The sequence below is a fragment of the Capra hircus genome, chromosome 7 (genome assembly GCF_001704415.2).
Source record: "Capra hircus breed San Clemente chromosome 7, ASM170441v1, whole genome shotgun sequence".
In the NCBI taxonomy this organism is placed as follows: domain Eukaryota; kingdom Metazoa; phylum Chordata; class Mammalia; order Artiodactyla; family Bovidae; genus Capra; species Capra hircus.
The window spans coordinates 98,748,242-98,769,708 of record NC_030814.1 but is presented as its reverse complement, the minus strand read 5'-3'; the positions used below and the strand labels follow the sequence as shown (position 1 = coordinate 98,769,708).

The window sequence follows — 21,467 nt, the reverse complement described above, 5'->3', positions numbered from 1 at the left end:
AGAAGGCTTCAATCATCGTGACGTGTAGGCACCAACAGTTGCAGCTCCTGGTCTCTAGAGTTGAGCCACATGGGCTTAGTTGCTCTGCAGTATGTGGGGTCTTCCCTGATCAGGGGTCAAACCCCTGTCTCCTACATCGGCAAGTGGCTTCTTCACTACTGAACCACGAGGGGAGCCCGAGTTTATTTTTTTAACCAGTCTATCTGGAGGACATCCAAGAGGTAAGAGAAGTAGTTCAAAGGAATTATAAGTAAGATGACAAGTTTTTGACATTGGTATATTTATCCTCCCACTTTCATCCAGTTTACCTTCAGCTTTCATCATTTCTGGTGCTGATCTCCTAAATCCCAGGGACCCACCTGAGCATGAATGATCCCCTTCAGAAATCTGGCACGTGTTCTATAATTCTCTACCAGTTTTTTTGGTCGTGAGTGGGCCTGGAGTGGGGTGAGTTCGGCTTTTTGATTTTCCCATTCCTTGTTCCAGATTTCATTCTTAGAGAATTCAAGTCTTGTCCTGATCTCCTACTGGTGAGAACTCTGGGCAAGGAGGTTGAGACCCACTGGTCTACTTTTCTAGCTGTTCTTTGAAAACCTCCCAGCGAAACATTACAAAATATTTTAAACCATGAAAACAGCACAGTGAGCAGTAAAATAAATAGCCCTGCCACCACCTTCCAGAATTAATGCAGACCTTTTGCCTTATTGGCTTCAGACACTTTTTAAAAATTGCGTCGAAGGCAGACAGCATTACAGATCATACTAGATGCTCAGAAGAAAACTGCCCGGACAGAAGCCGGGAGCTATGAGCTTTCAGAGCAAGCAGGGTCTCAGTGCAGTTTCAGGAAAACATACGTGTTTTAGAGCATGCGGATATATGAACCTGCCTTTTCAACTATAAATTGTAGGAAATCTAAATATAGATGAAGTGAATCAGATAGAAAAACAAATACCAGACATTAATGCATATATATGGAATCTGGAAAAATACCACCAATGAACCTTGTGCAGGGCAAGGATAGAGCCACAGATGAAGAGAAGGGGCTTGTGGACACAGCAGGGGAAGGAGAGGGTGGGACACATTGAAAGAGTAGCATTGAAACTGTGTGTGAGTGTGTGTGTGTGTTAGTCGCTCAGTCATGTCTGACTCTTTGTGACCCCACAGACTGTAGCCTGCCAGGCTCTGCTGTCCATGCAATTATACAGGCAAGAATACTGGAAGTGAATAAAAACTGGGCCAAAGAACTAAACAGACATTTCTCCAAAGAAGACATACAGATGGCTAACAAACACATGAAGAGATGCTTACCATCACTCATTATCAGAGAAATGCAAATCAAAACCACAATGAGGCACCATCTCACGCCAGTCAGAATGGCTGCTATCAAAAAGTCTACAAACAATAAATGCTGGGGAGGGTGTGGAGAAAAGGGAACCCTATTACACTGTTGGTGGGAATGCAGACTAGTACAGCCACTATGGAGAACAGTGTGGAGATTCCTTAAACAACTGGAAATAGAACTGCCTTATGACCCAGCAATCCCACTGCTGGGCATACACACCAGAATTGAAAGACACACATGTACCCCAATGTTCATCACAGCACTGTTTACAATACCTAGGACATGGAAGCAACCTAGGTGTCCATCAGCAGATGAATGGATAAGAAAGCTGTGGTACATGTACACAATGGAATATTACTCAGCTATTAAAAAGAACATATTTGAAGCAGTTCTAATGAGGTGGATGAAACTGTAGTCTATTTTACAGAGTGAAGTAAGTCAGAAAGAAAAGCATCAATACAGTATATTAAAGCATATATATGGAATTTATAAAGATGGTAACGATGACCCTATATGTGAGACAGCAAAAGAGACACAGGTGTATAGAACAGACTTTTGGACTCTGTGGGAGAAGGCAAGGGTGGGATGATTTGAGAGAATAGCACTGAAACATATATATTACCATATGTGAAATAGATCGCCAATCCAGGTTCAATGCATGAGGTAGGATGTTCAAGGTCAGCGCACTGGGATGACCCTGAGGGATGGGATGGGGAGGGAGGTGGGAGGGGTTTCAGGATGGGGGACACATGTACACCCATGGCTAACTCATGTCAATGTATGGCAAAAACCAATATTGTAATTAGCCTCCAATTAAATTTAAAAAAAAAAAGAATACTGGAGTGGGTTGCCATTTCCTCCTCCAGGAGATCTTCCTGACCCAGGGATTGAACCCAGGTCTCCCCCATTGCAGGCAGATTCTTTACTATCTGAGCCACCAGGGAAGTCCTGAAACATTAATTACCATATGTAAAATAAGTAGCCAGAAGGACACTGCTGTATAACACAGGGAGCTCAGCTCAGTGCTATGTGATGACTTAGAGGGATGGGATGGGGGTTTGTGTCTATGAGGCTTAAGAGAGAGGGGATATATGTATATGTATGGCTGACTGGGGTTTCCCCAGTGGCTCAGCAGTAAAGAATCTGCCTTCAATGCAGAAGACACAGAAGACACTGGTTTGATCCCTGGGTTGTGAAGATTCCCGGGAGGTGGGCCTGGCAACCCACTCCAGTATTCTTGCCTGGTGAATCCCATGGATAGAGGAGCCTGGTGGGCTAGAGTCCATGGGGTCACAAAGAGTCAGACACTACTGAAGCGGCTGAGCACACATCCAAGGCTGATTCACTTTGCTATACAGCAGAATCTAACACAACATTGTAAAGCAATTATTCTCCATTTTAAAAAAATCATTAAAAATATAGGTCAAATATTTCTGATGAAAATCTGGCACCCCAATTGAGATGTGCTCTAACCATAAAACATAACCAGACTTTGAACTCTCTCTATGAAAAAATAATATAAAATAGCTCACTAATAATTTTTATATTGGTTTCATGTTGAGACAACATTTTGTGTATATTGGGTTAAATAAAATTATATTAAAATAGACAATTTTAAAGATAAGTCATACACATACACAGGAAGTCCTCTTTCTTATTATTTTCCTCCTGCTCTTCCCAGAGAATACTTGGTGGGCATTCACCATGCTTAGTTTAACACTGTTGTTACTTATGGATGTGTCTCCATAAATACTCTAGGAAACAGAATTAGACGTACCCAAATACCCATTGATGTGAGAATGTATGTTAAAATCAATGGGCCAGGGGTTAAAATCAATGGGCCAGGACTTCCCTAGTGGCCCAATGGGTAAGACTCCACCCTTCCAATACATGGGGCTCAGGTTTGATTCCTGATCAGGGAACTGAATCCCACATGCTTCATGCAAGTTTGCATGCTGCAGCTAAAAATATCCTCTGTGCTGCAACTAAGACCCAGTGCAGCCAAATGAAAATTTTAAATACTGTAAAAAAATGAACGAAATTTGAAACAATACTTGAATTTGAATTAGATCATGTTTTCTGGTAGGTTTGGTGGTGATGGTGGTGTGGTTTAGTCGTTAAGTCGTGTCCAACTCTTGAAACCCCAAGAACTGTAGTCCACCAGACTCCTCTGTCCATGGGATTTCCCAAGCAAGAATACTGAAGTGGGTTGCTATTTCCTTCTCCAGGGAAACTTCCCTGGAAGTTTCAACCCAGGGATGGAACCCATGTCTCCTGTATGGCAGGCAGTCTCCTGCATGGCAGGCAGTCTCCTGCATTGCAGGCATTCTTTACTGCTGAGCCACCAAGGAAGTCCCCTGGTAGGTTTAAGCCCTTCATTGTCACTCTTTGTACTTTTCCAGATGCTTGAAATCTGACATTATAAAACATCATAAAAGTAAACAATTGTTCATTTTAAGGGGTATTTATATATTCTCATAACTGTGACCATACTCTAGCTGTGTATAAATTGCTTTTCCCCTTTAATATTTTTTAAGGTTAGCTTTATACATGTAGAACTAAGTTAAATGTTTTTATTTTGAACATTAAAAAGTTAATATGATGAACTTTCAAAAAATAAAGTACGATGAAATAACATTAAAATAGTATTGTAATAACATGGCATATCATAGCCATGCCATCACTTATTTAAATGATTTCCTCCCTCTATTTCATTATACTAAGAGGATTCCCAGTGGGAATTTGTGCACATCCTTCCTTACTCAGCCTTGAAACATTATTCTTGGGATGTCCTCCTTCCTCTGTCTCTCCTTTTTCACTCTGTCTCACTCTCAAGTTCCCTTCTAGGCATTAGACCAAGGGAGAAAAGCAAAGTGAACACAAGAATCGAGATGTATTCAGCTTTTGCTATAAGAGCTCAATTTCTTGAGAAATCAACCTATTTGTTTAGAGGAAGTTTCTCTAATACTTATTGGAAGCAGTTCAGCCAATAATTGAAAAAAGAATTAAAATATCATCCTTTAATAATTCATGGTGAGTTAATGGATCCAGGCGAAAAGTGTTATAAGAAGACAAACAGACATGTGCTTCCTCATGAAAATGTTTAAGGATGTTTGCCAAAAATTGAACCTAAATTTAATCAAGATTCTAGGCTAGAGGTAGGCACATTTTTTTCAAGAGAGAGCCAAATAGTAAGTTGTAGGTTTTGTGGGCCATATGGTCTTTGACATGAGTATTGTCAACTCAGATGTAACAAGGAAGCTGCCAAGGACAGTAAATAAACGAATGACTGTGTTCCAATAAGCCTTTATTTACTGTTACTCAATGGACGTGAGTTTGAGTGAACTCCGGGAGATGGTGATGGACAGGGAGGCCTGGCGTGCTGCGATTCATGGGGTCACAAAGAGTCGGACACAACTGAGCGACTGAACTGAACTGAGCTGAAAATAAATAAAATGAGACTTCCTGGGTAGCTCAACAGGTATAAAGAATCCGCCTGCAATGCAGGAGACCCTGGTTCCATTCCTGAGTCTGGAAGCTCCTCTGGAGAAGGGATAGGCTACCCACTTCGGTATCCTTGGTCTTCCCTGGTGGCTCAGCTGGTAAAGAATCCACCGGCAATGTAGGAGACCTGGATTCAATCCCTGGGTTGAGAAGATCCCCTGGAAAAGGGAACAGCTACCCACTCCTCTATTCTGGCCTGGAGAATTCCATGGACTATATAGTCCACAGAGTCACAAAGAGTCGGACACCACTGAGCGACTTTCACTTTCAAACAGCAGGCAGAATTTCATCCACAGACTGTATTTTCCCAAACTGTATTCTAGAGTACATACAGTCTTTTAAAAAATATTTATTTGGCTGTGCTGGGTCTTTGTTGGGGTATGTGGGATCTTTGATTTTGTTGTGGCATGCAGGATCTTTTGTTCTTTATTGTAGCTTGTGACCTCTTAGATGCAGCAGGATCTAGTTCCCTGACCAGGGATCGAACCTGGGCCCCCTGTAGTGAGAGCACAGAGTGTTAGCCACTGGACCATCATGGAGGTCCCTAGAATGCAGTCCTAATTTCATACTGGAATGATTTGCTTAGAGGCATCTTAAGGGAGAAAACAACATTCCATGACTGTTCTTCCAAGTAAGTACCCCTACTTGACAAACAATAGATGGACTATAAAAGCTTAGGACATTTTTGCGGAAATGTAAAATGAGAAAAGGGGAGAGGAGGAAGCAGGGAAAAAGACCTGTAATTGGTTTGGTTTCAAAACAGACACACGGGGCTTCCCTGGTAGTCCAGTATTTAAGAATCCACTTGCCAATACTGGGGACACGGGTTCAATCCCTGCTCTGGGAAGATCCCACATGCCTCGGAGTGACTAAGACTGTGTGCCGCAACTACTAAAGCCCGAGCACCCTAGAGCCTGTGCCCCGCGACAAGAGAAGCCACTCAGTAAGAAGCCTGCACACCACAATGAAGAGTAGCCACAGCTTGACACAACTAGGGAAAGCTCTCGAGCAGCAACAAGATCCCAATGCAGCCACAAATAAATAAATCTTACAGGAAAAAAACCCCACAGACACAAAATTAAGGAAGTTTCTCTGAAGTTTTGTTTTCTTGTCTCCATCTTTTTATCAGCTCCACTGACAGCATGAAACCTGGAAACCTCTCCAGTACCTCTGAATTCCTCCTTCTGGGACTGTCAGGGGATCCAGAATTGCAGCCCCTCCTTTTCTGCCTGTTCCTGTCCATGTACTTGGTCACTGTGCTAGGTAACCTTCTCATCATCCTGGCCATCACCTCCACACCCCCATGTACTTCTTCCTCTCCAACTTGTCCTTTGTAGACATCTGTTTCACCTCCACAACCGTACCTAAGATGCTGGTGAACATCCAGACCCAGAGCAAATCCATCAGTTACACAGTTACAAATCTGCTTTGTCCAGATGTTTGCTAGACTGGAAAATGGAGTGCTGGTAATGATGGCCTATGATCGATTTGTGGCCATCTGTCACCCATCAAGGTACAAGACCATCATGAATCCCAAGCTCTGCAGGCTGCTGGCTTTGGTCTCTTTCTCTATTAGTGTTCTCGACACCCTGCTCCACACTCCGATGGCCCTGCGGCTGTCCTTTGGACAGACCTGAAAATTCCCCACTTTTTCTGTGAACTAGCTCATATGCTCAAACTCTCCTGTTCAACATCGTCAATAACATACTTGGGTATTTAGTGGGATCAGCCTGTTGGGTGTTATTCGTCTCTCTGGGATAATTGTCTCTAATTGTCTCTTATACTCGAATTGTCTGTTCTGGTGGAAAATATAAGGCATTTTCTATTAATTGTGAGTCACAATTAATAGTTGTTTCATTGTTTTACAAGATAGGCTTTGGGGTGTACCTTAGTTGCGTAGCTACTCATTCCTCCAGAAAGAATGCAGTGTATCTGTGGTGTACACTATGGTCACTCCTATGATGAACCCCTTTGTCTGTAGGAACAAGGACATGATGGGGGCTTTGAAGAAATTCATCTCTAGAATATCATCTTTCCATTGATGTTCAGTTGCTTTGTACTTATATTCCTAGAATATAGCACTTCCCTGGTGGCTTAGATGGTACAGAATCTGCCTGCAGTGAAGGAGATCCAGGTTCAATCCCTGGGTCAGGAAGATTCCCTGGAGAAGAAAATGGCAACCCACTTCAGTATTCTTGCCTGGAGAATCCCATGGACAGAGGAGCCAGGTGGACTACAATCCATGGGGCTGTAAAGAGTTCCAGGGGTGCAAAGAGTTGGACACAACTGGCTGACTTTCACTTCCTAGAATATAAAAGGGAGAGATAAATAATAAGTCCAGAAAGTCTGACCAACTTCTTGAAATACTTAATACCAGAGAGATCAAATGGTTAATGATGAAAATTTTTTTAGTTAAAAAACTAGGGTTTCCCTTTTTTTAATTTCATTTTACTTTATTTTAAAATATTTACTTATTTGGCCGCTCCGGGTCTTAGTTGCAGCGTGTGGGATCTAGTTCCTTGACCAGGGATAAAACCCAGGTCCCCTGCATTGGGGAGGGGAGTATAGAACGATGATATTCTAGAGATGAATTTCTTCATCCAGAGTCTTAGCCACTGGACCAGGAAAGTTCTCATTTTTATATTTTTTGGGGGTAAGAATTTTGGAATCAGACCATCTTAATTTGAATCCTACTTCTACTAAACAATAGCTCTGTGACTTTTGACAGTTTACTTGAACTTTCTAAGCTCAGCTTCCTCATCTACAAAATTGGCATAATGATATTATCATATTTACTTTTGGAAGATTTTAATTACTTCAACTCTGTCAGTGAGAATGCTGGCCTTCATCAATAACAAGGTAAAAGTCTTGACTCCAACAGGGTCAAATGAAAAAAACAATTATCATCTTTTCTAACAATGACTTCAAAGGTCTGGTAGGTCTAGGCACAAAAGCACAGGACTCCATTTCATTCTTCTTGCCTTCCTCTTAAGACTGGTCCCCTGACGCTCACCAATGGCAAAGACATTTCAGACATAACATGTGTGCGTGCTCAGTTGCTTGGTCGTGTCCATCTTTGTGACCCTGTGGACTGTAGCCCACCAGGCTCTTCTGTGCTTGGGATTTCCCAGGCAAGAATGGTTGAGTGGGTTGTCATTCCCTTCTCCAGGGGATCTTCCTGACCCAGGGATCAAACCCACATCTCCTGCATCCATTGCATCTCCTGCATTGCAGGCAGATTCTTTACTGCTGAGCCACCAGGGAAGCACTTTCAGATACAATCAGTTCAGTTCAGTTCAGTTGCTCAGTCATGTCCAACTCTTTGCAACACCATGGACTGTAACACTCCAGGCCTCCCTGTTCATTACCAACTCCTGGAGTTTACCCAAACTCATGTCCATTAAGTCAGTGATGCCATCCAACCATCTCATCCTCTGTCGTCCCCTTCTCCTCCCCCTTTCAATCTTTCCCAGCATCAGGGTCTTTTCAAATGAGTCAGCTCTTCGCATCAGGTGGCCAAAGTACTGGTTTCAGCTTCAGCATCAGTTCTTTCAGTGAATATTCAGGAATGATTTCCTTTAGAATGAACTGGTTGGATCTCCTTGCTGTCCAAGGCACTCTCGAGTCTTCTCCAACACCACAGTTCAAAAGCATCAATTCTTCAGTGCTCAGCTTTCTTTATAGCCCAACTCTCACATCCGTATATGACTACTGGAAAAAACATAGCTTTGACTAGACAGACCTTTGTTGGCAAAGTAATGGCTCTGCTTTTTAATAAGCTGTCTAGGTTGGTCATAACTTTTCTCCAAGGAGCAAGTGTCTTTTCATTTCATAGCTGCAGTCACCATCTGCAGTGATTTTGGACCCCCCCAAAATTAAATCTGTCACTGTTTCCACTGTTTCCCCATCTATTTCCCATGAAGTGATGGGGCCGGATGCCATGATCTTAGTTTTCTGAATATTGAGTTTTAAGCCTACCTTTCACTCTCCTCTTTCACTTTCATCAAGAGGCTCTTTAGTTCTTCTTTGCTTTCTGCCATAAGGGTGGTGTCATCTGCATATCTGAGGTTATTGATATTTTTCCCAGCAATCTTGATTCCAGCTTGTGCTTCCTCCTGCCCAGTGTTTGTCATGATGTACTCTGCATAGAAGTTAAATAAGCAGGGTGACAATACAGTCTCTACACACTCCTTACCTGATTTGGAACCAGTCTACAGTTCCATGTCCAGTTCTAACTGTTGCTTCTTGGCCTGCATACAGATTTAATATTGTCAGACACAGTAACTAGAAATAAAACTCTCTCCCTCTCCTTTGGTCTTTTTGCAGTGCAAAAAGAATCTTGCCCAGGAGATGCTCCAAAGACATTGTTTTTATTATCAGCCTGAATTGGGACATGTTCTGCATTAGTTTCCTATTTTCACTGTAATGGACTTCCCTGGTGGCTTAGTTGATAAAGAATCTGCCTACAATGCAGAAGATCTGGGTTCAGTCCCTGGGTTGGGAAGATCCCCTGGAGAAGGAAATGGCAACCCACTCCAGGATTCTTGCCTGAAGAATTCTGTGGACAGAGGAGCCTGATGGGCTCCAGTCCATGAGATCGCAGAGTCAGACATAACTGAGCAACTTTCACTTACTCACTGTCATTGTAACACATATCACAAGTTTAGTATCTTAAAACAACACAAATGTTTTCTTTTGCAGTCTTGGAAGGCAAAAGCCTGAAATCAACTATACTGGGCAAAAGTCAAAGTGTTGGGCTCCTTCTGAAAGTTCTGAGAAAAGAATGAAATGCAGAATTTGCAGGGGTTTTTTGTGGTTTTTGTTTTTTGCCATTCGTCAAGGCTTGCAGGATCTTAGTTCCTTAACCAGGGATTGAACCCTGGTTATACCAGTGAAAATGCCAGGAATTCCCTAATCCTGGAATGCCATGGAATTTCTCAGAGTTATTATTTAATACATAAAGAATTTCTGTTCAGGGTGATGAAAATGACCAGGAAATGGATAATGTTAGTGGTCACACAACATTGTGGATGTTCTTAATGCCATGGAATTGTACGTTTTAAATGGCTGAAATAATATTTTTTTCTTTTTTAAAAGGAGAACCACTTTATTTTGAGTAGTAAACAAAATTCCATTTGTAACATAATAAACAAATATTCCATCAGTTTCTTCACAGTTAGTCCAAAGAACAAAGCCCCTGACTTAATTAGAATTTACATTTAACTTTAACTTTAAATATTTTAAAATCCATCCAGGTCAACTTTGGAATTTTAATCTTGCCTGATGTAAAGAAATAGGGCAAAACTTGATTGATGGTCAAATTCCTACTTTTTTTCTGTTAGCAACTTTTGAAATGATAAATTTTATATCTATTCAAAGTGATTAAAATCTTGGAAGATAATATGCAAAGATATTTTTATGACCTTAGAGAAGTTGAGTATTTGAAAGAATAGCACAATCCAAAAGGGAAAGACTGAGAAATTCAAGCACTTTAAAAATAAGCTACTAAAACAAGTGATTCAAAAAATGAAAATTTATAATTGTTCTTTCAGTATAGTGAAGAACAAAGCAAGGCAAGTAAACTTCCAGTGAAATATCTCCACACGTGACATTGCTCACCGCATCAATATCGACGTGCTTTTATTACTCAGTACAGAAATAAACAACTTTTAATATAGTCCAGCTCTCTTAAAAACCAATCCTTATCCTCTGCAACCACCATCATACTTTCTGTCTTTATGAAGTTGCCTATTCTAGATACCTCATAACTTAAATCATATAATATTTGTCCTTTTTGGCTTGGTTTATTTAACATAGCATAAGGCTTTTAAGATTGTAATGCGTAATGCTGTAATGTGTCAGAATTTCATTCTTTCTTATATGGCTGGAATGAATGAATGAATGAGTTTCACATCTACAATTATAAACCATAACCAATTATAACTGATAGTATTGATTATGTGGATATGTCATTGGTTGTATCTAAGAAAAAGAATACTGTTGTCCAATTAGAGAAGAATGGTGTGTCCACATTTGCACTGGATGTGAAATATATATGAGCAGAAAAAGGTGGAACAGTGACTGGTGAATACCTGGCCTCATAGCATCAGAGACTCCACCACCCTAAATTCTTCCATTATATCTTCTTGGTCTTTAAGGATTTGCATTGGCCTGGCATCAGCATGATGACAAAATTGTTTGACTAATGAGGAGCTTTGGGTATTGGTCCTCCAAAGGTACAGAGACTAAAAATTGTCAGTGACAGCCTCACTCAACAGCACTTCCTCAATAATATCAGCACACATGTGCCTCCTCCTGGAAATGACCCTCCTCCCCGCCCTGCTCAGGAGCCTAGTGCTTCACTCAGTCCGTCTCCTTAAACTTCAGCTTCCATTACTCAACATCTAGGAGACGTATCATTGCATCTCGACAAGAGTCCGTCATTACCTAGTAAAGTATTCAGGTAAACCTTCATTCCTGCTTGGCAATCAAGAGAGGTGTTTTACCACAAGTTTAACCAGGGGAAATTGTGAGAAGAGGACATACATAAAATTATTAGAACCAAGGCATCCATTTGCCTCTTGCCTGTCTTCTATTTTCTCGACATGTTCCTTGTATCTTTCCTGTAATCTTCAAACAGCTCTTATTCTCTCAGTCTCCTACTGCCTCTCCATTCTCAAAGACTGTTTGCCTTGTCAGCAGGAATGTGCTTATTTACAAACATGGTGATTGTTTTCCATGTTTTCCACGTTGCTGCCGTTTAACTTCCTTTCTGTAGCGATTCAGGGAGGAGGCTTGGGCAGTTTGACCGTATCTTGTACTTCTGGATTTTTGACACAGCTTTGTATTATCTCTGTTGCCAGGCTGTGAGGTCTCTGGGGAAGGAGGTGATGATTCAGATAGACTCATCAGCCCTGATAACCTGCTTCTCCTAATAAAGTTACCAAATGTTACTATAAAAATAATCAGAACAACATAGTGTAATTTTATCTTTTAAGATAATTTATAATTTATGTATTTTTGGCTGTGCTGAGTCTTCATTGCTGAGAGGGCTTTTCTCTAGTTGCTGAGGACAGGGGCTATTCTCTAGTTGCTGTGTGCAGACTTCTCATTGCAGTGACTTCTCTTGTTGCGGAGCACAGGCGCTAGGGCATGTGGGCTTCAGTAGTTGTTGTGCGTGAGCTCAGCCATTGCAGCTCCCAAGGTCTAGAGCACAAGCTCAGTAGTTGTAGTGCATGGGCTTAGTTGCCTCGGGGCATGTGGGATCTTCCTGGATCAGGGATCGAACCATGTCTCTTAAATTGGCAAATGGATTCTTGACCACTGAGTCACCAGGGAAGCCTGATGGTGTAATTTTAAAAATGGCTATTCCTCAGCTCCTTCCATAATTAACAAACGTTGACACACTGCTTTTAGTAATTTCAGGTCTTTATTCAACGTAACGAAATAATGTGCGTCCCTCTGTTCCATTACTCCCTTTCTCAAACTGGTGTTTGCCTCTGGCGATACACCTGCAGCTGGACTAGGGGCCACATCTTTCCCATCAGATTTATAAACAATATGGAACCAAGAAACCACACAGATGTTTCAGAATTCCATCTTATGAGACTGACAGAGGACCCAGAATTGAAGATCACCTTCTTCAAACTGTTCCTGTCCATGTACCTGGTCACTGTCCTGGGAAACCTGCTCATCATCCTGGCTGTCATCTGTGACTCCCACCTCCACACCCCCATGTACTACTTCCTCTCCCATCTGTCCTTTACAGACATCTGTTTAAGCACAACCATGATCCCAAAGATCCTAGTGAACATTCAAGCACAGAGTCAGAGCATCACTTTTACAGGCTGCATCACCCAGATCTGCTTTGCCCTGACTTTTGTTTGTTGGGAAAGTTTTCTCCTTTTAGTAATGGCCTATGACCGCTATGTGGCTATTTGTCACCCAATGAGATACACAGTCATCATGAACCCTCACCTCTGTGTTCAGCTGATTCTACTCTCCTTGTTCGTCAGCATTGCGGACGCCCTGCTCCACAGTCTGATGGTGTTGCGACTGTCCTTCTGCACAGACCTGGAAATCCCCCTCTTCTTCTGTGAAGTTGTTCAGGTCATCAAACTTGCATGTTCTGACACCCTCATCAATAACATCCTGATATATTTTGTGGCTAGCTTATTTGCTGGTGTTCCTCTTTTTGGAATCATTTTCTCTTATATTCAAATTGTTTCCTCCATTTTGAAAATGCCATCATCAGGCAGAAAGTATAAAGCTTTTTCCACGTGTGGGTCTCACCTCTCAGTTGTTACCTTGTTCTATGGGACAGCTTTTGGGGTGTATATTAGTTCTGCAGTTACTAATTCTTCTAGGAAGACTGCAGTGGCTTCGTTGATGTACACTGTGGTCACTCCCGTGATGAACCCCTTCATCTACAGCCTGAGGAACAGAGACATGAAGGGAGCTTTGAGGAAACTCATTGGTAGGATACCTTCTTTTCTGTAATGTGTCATTGGGTTTGGAATGGGTTCACTACAATGAATCAAAGTAAAAGGAATGCTAATGAGATAGAGAGCCTGCCTTTTTCACCACCAGGTTCTTAAATGAATAGATAATATGATAGCTAAGTGCATTTTAACTTAGGGTTAATACCTGACTTGCTTTTTTTTTTTTTAAGCACCAATTTTTTAAAGTTTATTTTGTATTGCACTATAGCCTATTAACAATGTTGTGAGAGTTTACAGTGAAGGGACTCAGCCATACATATACATGTATCCATTCTCCCCCATACTTCCTTCCCATCCAGGCTGCCACTCAACATTAAGGAGAGTTCCATGTGCTATACAGTAGGTCCTTGTTGGTTACCCATTTTAAATATTGCAGAGTGTACATGTCCATCCCAAACTCCCTAACTATCCCTTCTCCCCATCCTTTCCTCAGCAACCATAAGTTTGTTCTCTAATTGTAGGACTGTGATTTTTGACAAATGATTTCTATTCTCTAAGATAATTTTCCCCAGTTAGGGTACATGGAAGCTGAATCTGAGGCAGATATTCTTGGTATGGTCATTTCATGGGGAATGTTCTCAGCACAAAGAAAGTGGGGAAAAATATTAATTTATCTTTATTATAGAAAGTGGGAAAGGACTTAAATCTGTGGTCATGCAGAGATGTATCCTGCCTGAGTCTATGGACAGCACCGTATGAATTGAACCTTAGATGTAAGCCTACTGTGAGACCTAGTGGCTGATCTTTTATACCCCAGTTCAGGAGTTCCTGAGACTGTACTGATATATTGGACATGTGTGATCCAATATTTACATCCAGAATATTCAGCTTCATCAGTTGTAAAGAATTGCTATGGTTAGATTATCTCAGTAGTTTGAAATGATGGTGAGGTTTTTGAACTTGATCTGTGGGGAAGCCTTTCTTTAAATAAGGGAAAGAAATACTGACTCTAACATGCCCAAACTATAAAGATAGTAATCTCTCATGACAAAGATTTCACAGGCAGAAAATGTGCAGGAGCAGAAAAGTAGAGATTCATTCATTCCTCCATGAAGTGGCTTCAGGCTAGGGTTGATTCCCCTCATGAGCCCAGATGCCTACATCAGATGCAGGCATCATATCTAGACATGGTTCCCAGAGGAAAAAACCCAACTGTCCTTCCCCGAGTCTGTTGTTGACCGAGGCTTTATTTAGAATATACACTTACATGGTATCATCCACAAGATTGTGTATGCGTGCTAAGTTGCTTCAGTCATGTCCGACTCTTGGCAACCCTATGGACTGTAGCCACCGAGCTCCTCTGTCCATGGGATTCTCCAGGGAAGGGTACTGGAGTGGATTGCCATGCTCTCTTCTAGGAGATCTTCCCAACCAGAGATCAAACTCACATCTCCTGTTCTCCTGCATTGCAGGCAGATTCTTTGCTGCTGAGCCACTGGGGAAACCCCTACAAGATATTACCTTCTATCTTATCACTGAGACTATGATCATAAGTCACCTCCTTAACTAATTCCTGATATGGGGAAAGTAATTCCATTGTATGTATATAATACATTTTGTTTATCTATTCATCCTTTGATGGACAGTTGAATGGACACTGCTCCTACCCCTTGGTTAGTGTAAATTGTGCTACTATGAATAAAGGTATGTAAATATATCAGATGTTTTATTAAATTTGTTTTTAGAGTTGTTATTATTATCATTATTTTTGGCTGCACTGCTTGCCTTGTAGGATCTTTGTACCCTGACTAGGGATCAAATCCAGGCCCCCCACAGTCGAAGCTCAGAGTCCTAATCACTGGACCATCAGGGAATTCCCTAGAATTGTCATTTTTTAACTAGACACTTTCCTGTCTCTCTTTGAAAATGCTATCTATACTCACAATTTAATCTTTCAAAAATTTAGTTTTAAAATGATCATACACCAAAATGCCCTTTTTGTGTGCGGCTCTCTGTATTTTAAGACATACATTGATTCTTACAACCACCGCCACAGTCAATATACAGAGCAGTTACATCAACTGCCCTGGACTAGACTGTAGGCACATGGTCCTCTGTGTTTGTGATCCACTGTGAGCCACTGATCTGCTTTTTAGCCTTACTTTTTTGTGCTTTTCATGATATCATATAAATGAAATCATACATCCCCTCAACCTGTGCATGAATACTTTGAGTAGTTCACTCAAAATAGCCCAAGACAAAATCAACTCACATGTACTTCCGTGGATATGCATAAGTAAACTGCAGTTAAATCATTATAATAGAAACACCAGTAAAGAATAACTGAGACAGGCAGCAACTTGAATGATTCTCAGTGGCATTATGCTGAGTGAAAGAAGCCCCGTGCAAAAATCAAACGTTTATTTAAAAAAATCTTATCCTGGAACAAATTGATGATCTGATTCTTGGTTTGGTAGGTTAAACATTTTAGGATCATATTCTTCCTGATATTTAGAATTTGAATTGTAGATTCATTTTACTTGCTAGGTTTTTTCCTCCCTCTCCTTCCATTTTTGTATTCATACATTATCACCTAACAGATTTGCAGTTGCCCTTGGCAACTACCAGTCCTCTAGCCTTGAATTCAGACTGATAACTAGTCCCTGATACTCAGTGATTTTGAGGACATCACCAAATTCACCTACCAAACCACTGACTAACCTGATTCAGTTCTGCCCTGGGGGCTTCTTTTGAAACTTTCTATTGTTCTAAGTTCAAAGTTGTGGTCCTAGAAAGAGTCCCCAACTCTTGTGTTCACTCCCAATTCTCTCCACAAATGCCTTTGGCTTTTTAAACTCTATATTTCTAAGTCTTTTGTATTTTCTATTATTTTATGTGTTCAAAGCAAATGAGGTTAAGATAGTAAGGGATGACAATACAAGGCTATCCTGTCTCATGTTGGTTTTAAAATATCAAGAAACTTGTATCTTTGCTGGTTCATAGAGTAGCAGTAAACAGTGAAAGGAGTTAATTGACAAACAGGTGAAAATCTTTTTTTAAAGTTTTTATTTTGTATTCGGGTGTAGCACATCAACAATATTGTGATAGTTTCAAGTGAACAGCGAAGCAACTCAGCCATATGTATGCATGCATCCATTCTCCCTCAAACATCCCCCCTCTCCAGGCTGCAGCATAACGCTGAGCAGAGTTCCCTGAGCTATGCAGTAGGTCCTTGTTGGTTATCCATTTAAAATATAGCATTGCTGCTGCTGCTGCTGCTGCTAAGTCACTTCAGTCATGTCCAACTCTGTGCAACCGCATAGATGGCAGCCCACCAGGCTCCCCCATCCCTGGGATTCTCCAGGCAAGAACACTGGAGTGGGTTGCCATTTCCTTCTCCAATGCATGAAGGTGAAAAGAGAAAGTGAAGTCGCTCAGTCGTGTCTGACTCTTCGCGACCCCATGGACTGCAGCCCACCAGGCTCCTCCATCCATGGGATTTTCCAGGCAAGAGTACTGGAGTGGGGTGCCATTGCCTTCTCCAGTTAAATAATGGATAAAATATAATTAAATGTACTGAGATTATCAGTCCTGGGTGTTCATTGGAAGGACTGATGCTGAGGCTGAAACTCCCATACTTTGGCCACCTCATGTGAAGAGTTGACTCATTGGAAAAGACCCTGATGCTGGAAGGGATTGGGGGCAGGAGGAAAAGGGCATGACAGAGGATGAGATGGATGGATGACATCACCGACTTGATGGACATGAGTTTGAGTGAACTCTGGAAGTTGGTGATGGACAGGGAGACCTGGTGTGCTGCAATTCATGGGGTCGCAAAGAGTCAGACACGACTGAGCAACTGAACTGAACTGAACTGAGATTATGCTTGACCACTGTTGTCTTGGGATGACATTGTAACCCCTTACAGCTTTAAGAAGTTAAGTGATGAACATGAGCCAGTACAGATGCAGAAAAGTCTACTTGGCCTCATGGGGTCAGAAAAGCAACCATCTTGAATTTCTCCCATGTACAGTTTTGATCTTAAGGATTTGCACTGTCCTGGGATCACAGTGACAGTGAATTGCCTGGTTAATGAGGAGCTTTGGAAATTGAATCTCCAGGGTTCAAGACTGTGATCTGCCTGTGACTACCTCAATCAACTATACCTTTTCTAGGAAAGTAGTAGCACACCTGAGACTCTTCCCATAAATGATCCCTCCTGCCCAGGAGCTGGTGACTCACTCAGACCTTCTGTTCTTCCTAAGGACAGCTGTTCTGCATGGTACATCAGAGATGTCAAGCATCTTTTCACTGTGATACCAACAAGGTAGCCTAAATTCCTTTAGGGAATATTTAGTGAATGTTCTCAGCATAAAGGATATCAGGGGAAGCTGTGAAAACAGCATATACATCAGATGATTAGAACCCAGTCTCTCTGCCTAACATATGACATCTTCACCTTTTTTATATTTTGCACCAATATTTGTAAGCATATTTGATTTACTAATATGAAACTCTCTATATGACCTTGTACTTCTTTCTGATTAGAAATCTGCCGGGAGCCAGTGTGAGGAATCCAGCCCGTGACAAGGTCATGAGGAAGGAAGCTGACATACGCAAGGCGTGCTCAGACTTCAGGGGCCCCTCTGGAAATTCCTAAGCATGTACCCCAACAAAAATCTGCTGGCTTTTGTGCTCTGCTTTTCCACTCTTCTGACATTTTCTGGAAAAAGTCAATTCAGGGCTTTAGTCTTCTGCATTTGAAAGAGTGTTTCAATCCAAAAACCCCTCCGATGGCTTTCTAGCCTGCCTGCAGGACTCGCACAGCTGCGCATGTGATTGTTTGAGGCCTCCTGACTGCAGGAGGCACAGGAAGCTTAAAACATCCTAGGAATGTAGGGGTTCCGAGGAGTCAAAATCTTTAGAATAAGACTGATTAAAAGTTTCATTTTTTGGGTCAATGCTTGCTGCCAAATTTTCATATCCTTTATTTTTAGATATAGTTGGTATATAGAAAAACAAGTAGTAGACCTGGTATTAGCAACATTAGATCTTTGAGTTAAGTACCTTTGTTATAACCCACTGCACCTTTGTTCTATAGAGATGTAACTTTAATGCTTTAAGGAGATGCAGATTAAAGAAAAACACTTCAGGGGAAACAAAATTAACATTCATTAAAGAAGAGAGCCAAAAAGTGTTAACAAGCCTCTTGGCCAGAAGATAATGTAAATCACCTGAGACCTTTTGTATACAAAATGATGTATAGAAAGAGTCTGGGCTGCGAACGCTACATAATTCTGTGTTACCCATTGATCTCCATATTTTATCAAAAGTATAAAAGGCCTTCTGAACAATAAAGGATGGGGGCCAGGGGCCAGGGGCCGGGGGCCAGGGGCCAGGGGCCAGTTTCTCGGACCAGCTTCTCGGACCAGTTTCTGGGACTAGTCTCTCGGCCTGGTTTCTTGGGAATCTGGCTCCCCCCGTGTCTCTCTCTCTTTTTCTTTCCCTTTCCCTCCCTCTGCTCTTTACTTTAATTTCAGGCTGAATCTCCACCTGGGGCGCGGAGGCTCGCCAGGTCTACTTACTTGCCCTGGCTGTTAAGACCCGCGCGAAAGGGAGCTTAAGGCGAGGCACCCTTAGATATTCAAGCGGGTGCCGGTGGCCCAACGTAGATGGTGCAAATTCCTTGTCTGGAATTTTATTGGCCTTCCGTGTAAACCAAGCTATTCAGCCCTCTTCCTCCACTTAATCTTCCTACTACGCTATAGTTTCCTAATCGAATCTCATATTAATAAATAAACAAGTCTTTCCACGCCAACGCCGTCCACCCTTCGAATTCCCTGGATCCACCGGGGCTGGACCCCGGCAGAAATCTTCCTGTTCAGATACAGGGTGACTTTTAAAGAATTGTCCAACATTTCTTTGTGCGTCTTTCATTGCAGGGGAGGGGAGAAAAGTTGATAAGTTTCATCTTATCTTTCCATTTTTGGTTCTTGACATACCTATGTATTATTTCTTTTCCCTGGTCCTGAGGTCACTGGGGATCCAGACAAAATTTTCAATGGCCTCCCTCATCTGTTTCTCTTTATAAAATTACTAATTTTGTTAATAGGTCTTAGTTGTAGCATATGGGATCTAGTTCCCTGACCAGGGATCAAACCCAGGCTCTCTACATTGGGAACACAGTGTCTTAGCTACTGGACCATCAGGGAAGTCCCCTAATGTTTCAAATAATCAGAACAGTACAGATAATTTATAAAAGAACCATGTCTTTATCCTTTTTAGAATTAACTGCTCATGCTCTGATATACCAACTTTGGTTATATTTTTTAAGAACAGAAAAATATGCATGCAAAAGGCATTACTTTTCCCCTCCCTTCATTAATCTCCTTCCCTTCCCAAGATGGTGTGGATCTTTGTGATACTCCTGATGCTCATCTAGGGATCGCAGGTTTCCATGTCTATTTTAACCACATCTTTTTCATCAGATCATCAACAACATGGAATCCATAAATCACACATGTTTCAGAATTCCTTCTCATGACACTGACACAGGACCCAGAACTGAAGACCATTTTCTTCAGCCTGTTCCTGTCCGTGTACCTGGTCACTGTCCTGGGAAACCTGCTCATCCTGGCTGTCATCTCTGACCTCCACCTCCACACCCCCATGTACTTCTTCCTCGTCAATCTGTCCTTTACTGATATCTGTTTAAGCACAACCATGATCCCAAAGATTCTAGTGACTGTCCAAACCCAGAATCAGAGCATCACTTACACAGGCTGTCTCACCCAGATCTGCTTTGCCCTGATATATGTTAGTTGTGAAAATTTTCTTCTTGGAGCAATGGCCTACGACCACTATGTGGCCATTTGTCACCCCTTAGATACACTGTCATCACGAACCCCCACCTCTGCGCTGTGCTGATTCTCATCTCATTACCCATCAGCATTGCGGACGCCCTGCTCCACAGTCTGATGGTGTTGCGACTGTCCTTCTGCAAAGACTTGGAAATCTCCCTTTTCTTCTGTGAAGCTGTTCAGCTCATCAAGCTTGCCTGCTCTGACATCCTTATTAATAATATTGTCCTGTATTTTGCAGTAAGCATATTAGGTGGCATTCCTTTTTCTGGAATCATTTTCTCTTATACTCAAATCGTTTCCTCTATTTTGAGAATGCCATCATCAAGCAGAAAGTATAAAGCTTTTTCTACCTGTGGGTCTCACCTCTCAGTTCTTTCCTTGTTCTATGGAACAGGTTTTGGACTGTATATTTGTTCTGCCATTTCTGAGTTCTCTGGGAAAACTGCAGTGACTTCATTGATGTACACTGTGGTCACTCCCATAATGAACCCCTTCGTCTATAGCCTGAGGAGCAGGGACATGAAAGGAGCTTTGAGGAACCTCACTGGTAGTGTCCTTTCTTTACTGTGATGTGTCCCTGAATTTGAGATAAAGGCTACTAGAATAAGGCCAAGTTAGAGGATTACTGATGAGCTAGAATGCCTGACTCTTTCATCACCAGGTTCTTAAATGAATATATAACATGATGGCTAAGTGCATTTTAATTTCGGGTTTAAACCCAACTTATTCTTTGTCTAGCTCTGTGATGTTTGACACAAAATTTCAGTTCTCTAAGATAAGGTTTTTGGTTAGGGCCAAGAGAAGCTGAGTCTGAGGCAGAGGTTTGTGCTATAGTAGTTTCGCTGGGGAATGTTCTCAGCATAAAGGATATCAGAGAAGGTGAAGGAAAGGATTTAATCAAGTTTGTGGTCATGCAAAGATAGATTCTGTCTGATTCCCTAGATAGCACCATGTGAACTGCACTCTAGAATTAAGGCTATTGTAACACATGCTGGCTGATCTTTCACACCCCAGTTCGGGAGTTCCTGGGGTTGTTCACTGGTAAATGGGACATGCGTAAGCTGATATTTGCATCACAGTATTCAGCTTCATCATCTGTAAAGTTGGCATGATTAGCTTATCTCAGTCATTTGAAAAGATTGTGAGCTATTTGAACTTGATTAGTGAGGAAAACTTTCTAAAGGCGGGCTGCAGTCCATAGGGTCACACAGCGTCAGACATGACTGAAGTGACTTAGCACACAGCACATACATCCTTGCTCTAATATGTTCAAACAGTAAAGATAGTTATCCTCATTATAAGAATTTCAGAGGCAGA

General features: G+C 41.7%; 1 protein-coding gene and 2 pseudogenes across 1 annotated transcript; all 3 read left to right on the top strand.

Moving 5' to 3' along the window:
- LOC102178349 lies at positions 5,989 to 6,607 on the top strand (annotated as a pseudogene).
- On the top strand, positions 12,407 to 13,345 carry LOC102180306 (olfactory receptor 7G1-like). Its single transcript, XM_013977015.2, has one exon. It carries the CDS (start codon positions 12,407 to 12,409, stop codon positions 13,343 to 13,345), a length of 939 nt encoding a protein of 312 aa, XP_013832469.2.
- Positions 17,567 to 20,720, top strand: LOC102180033 (annotated as a pseudogene).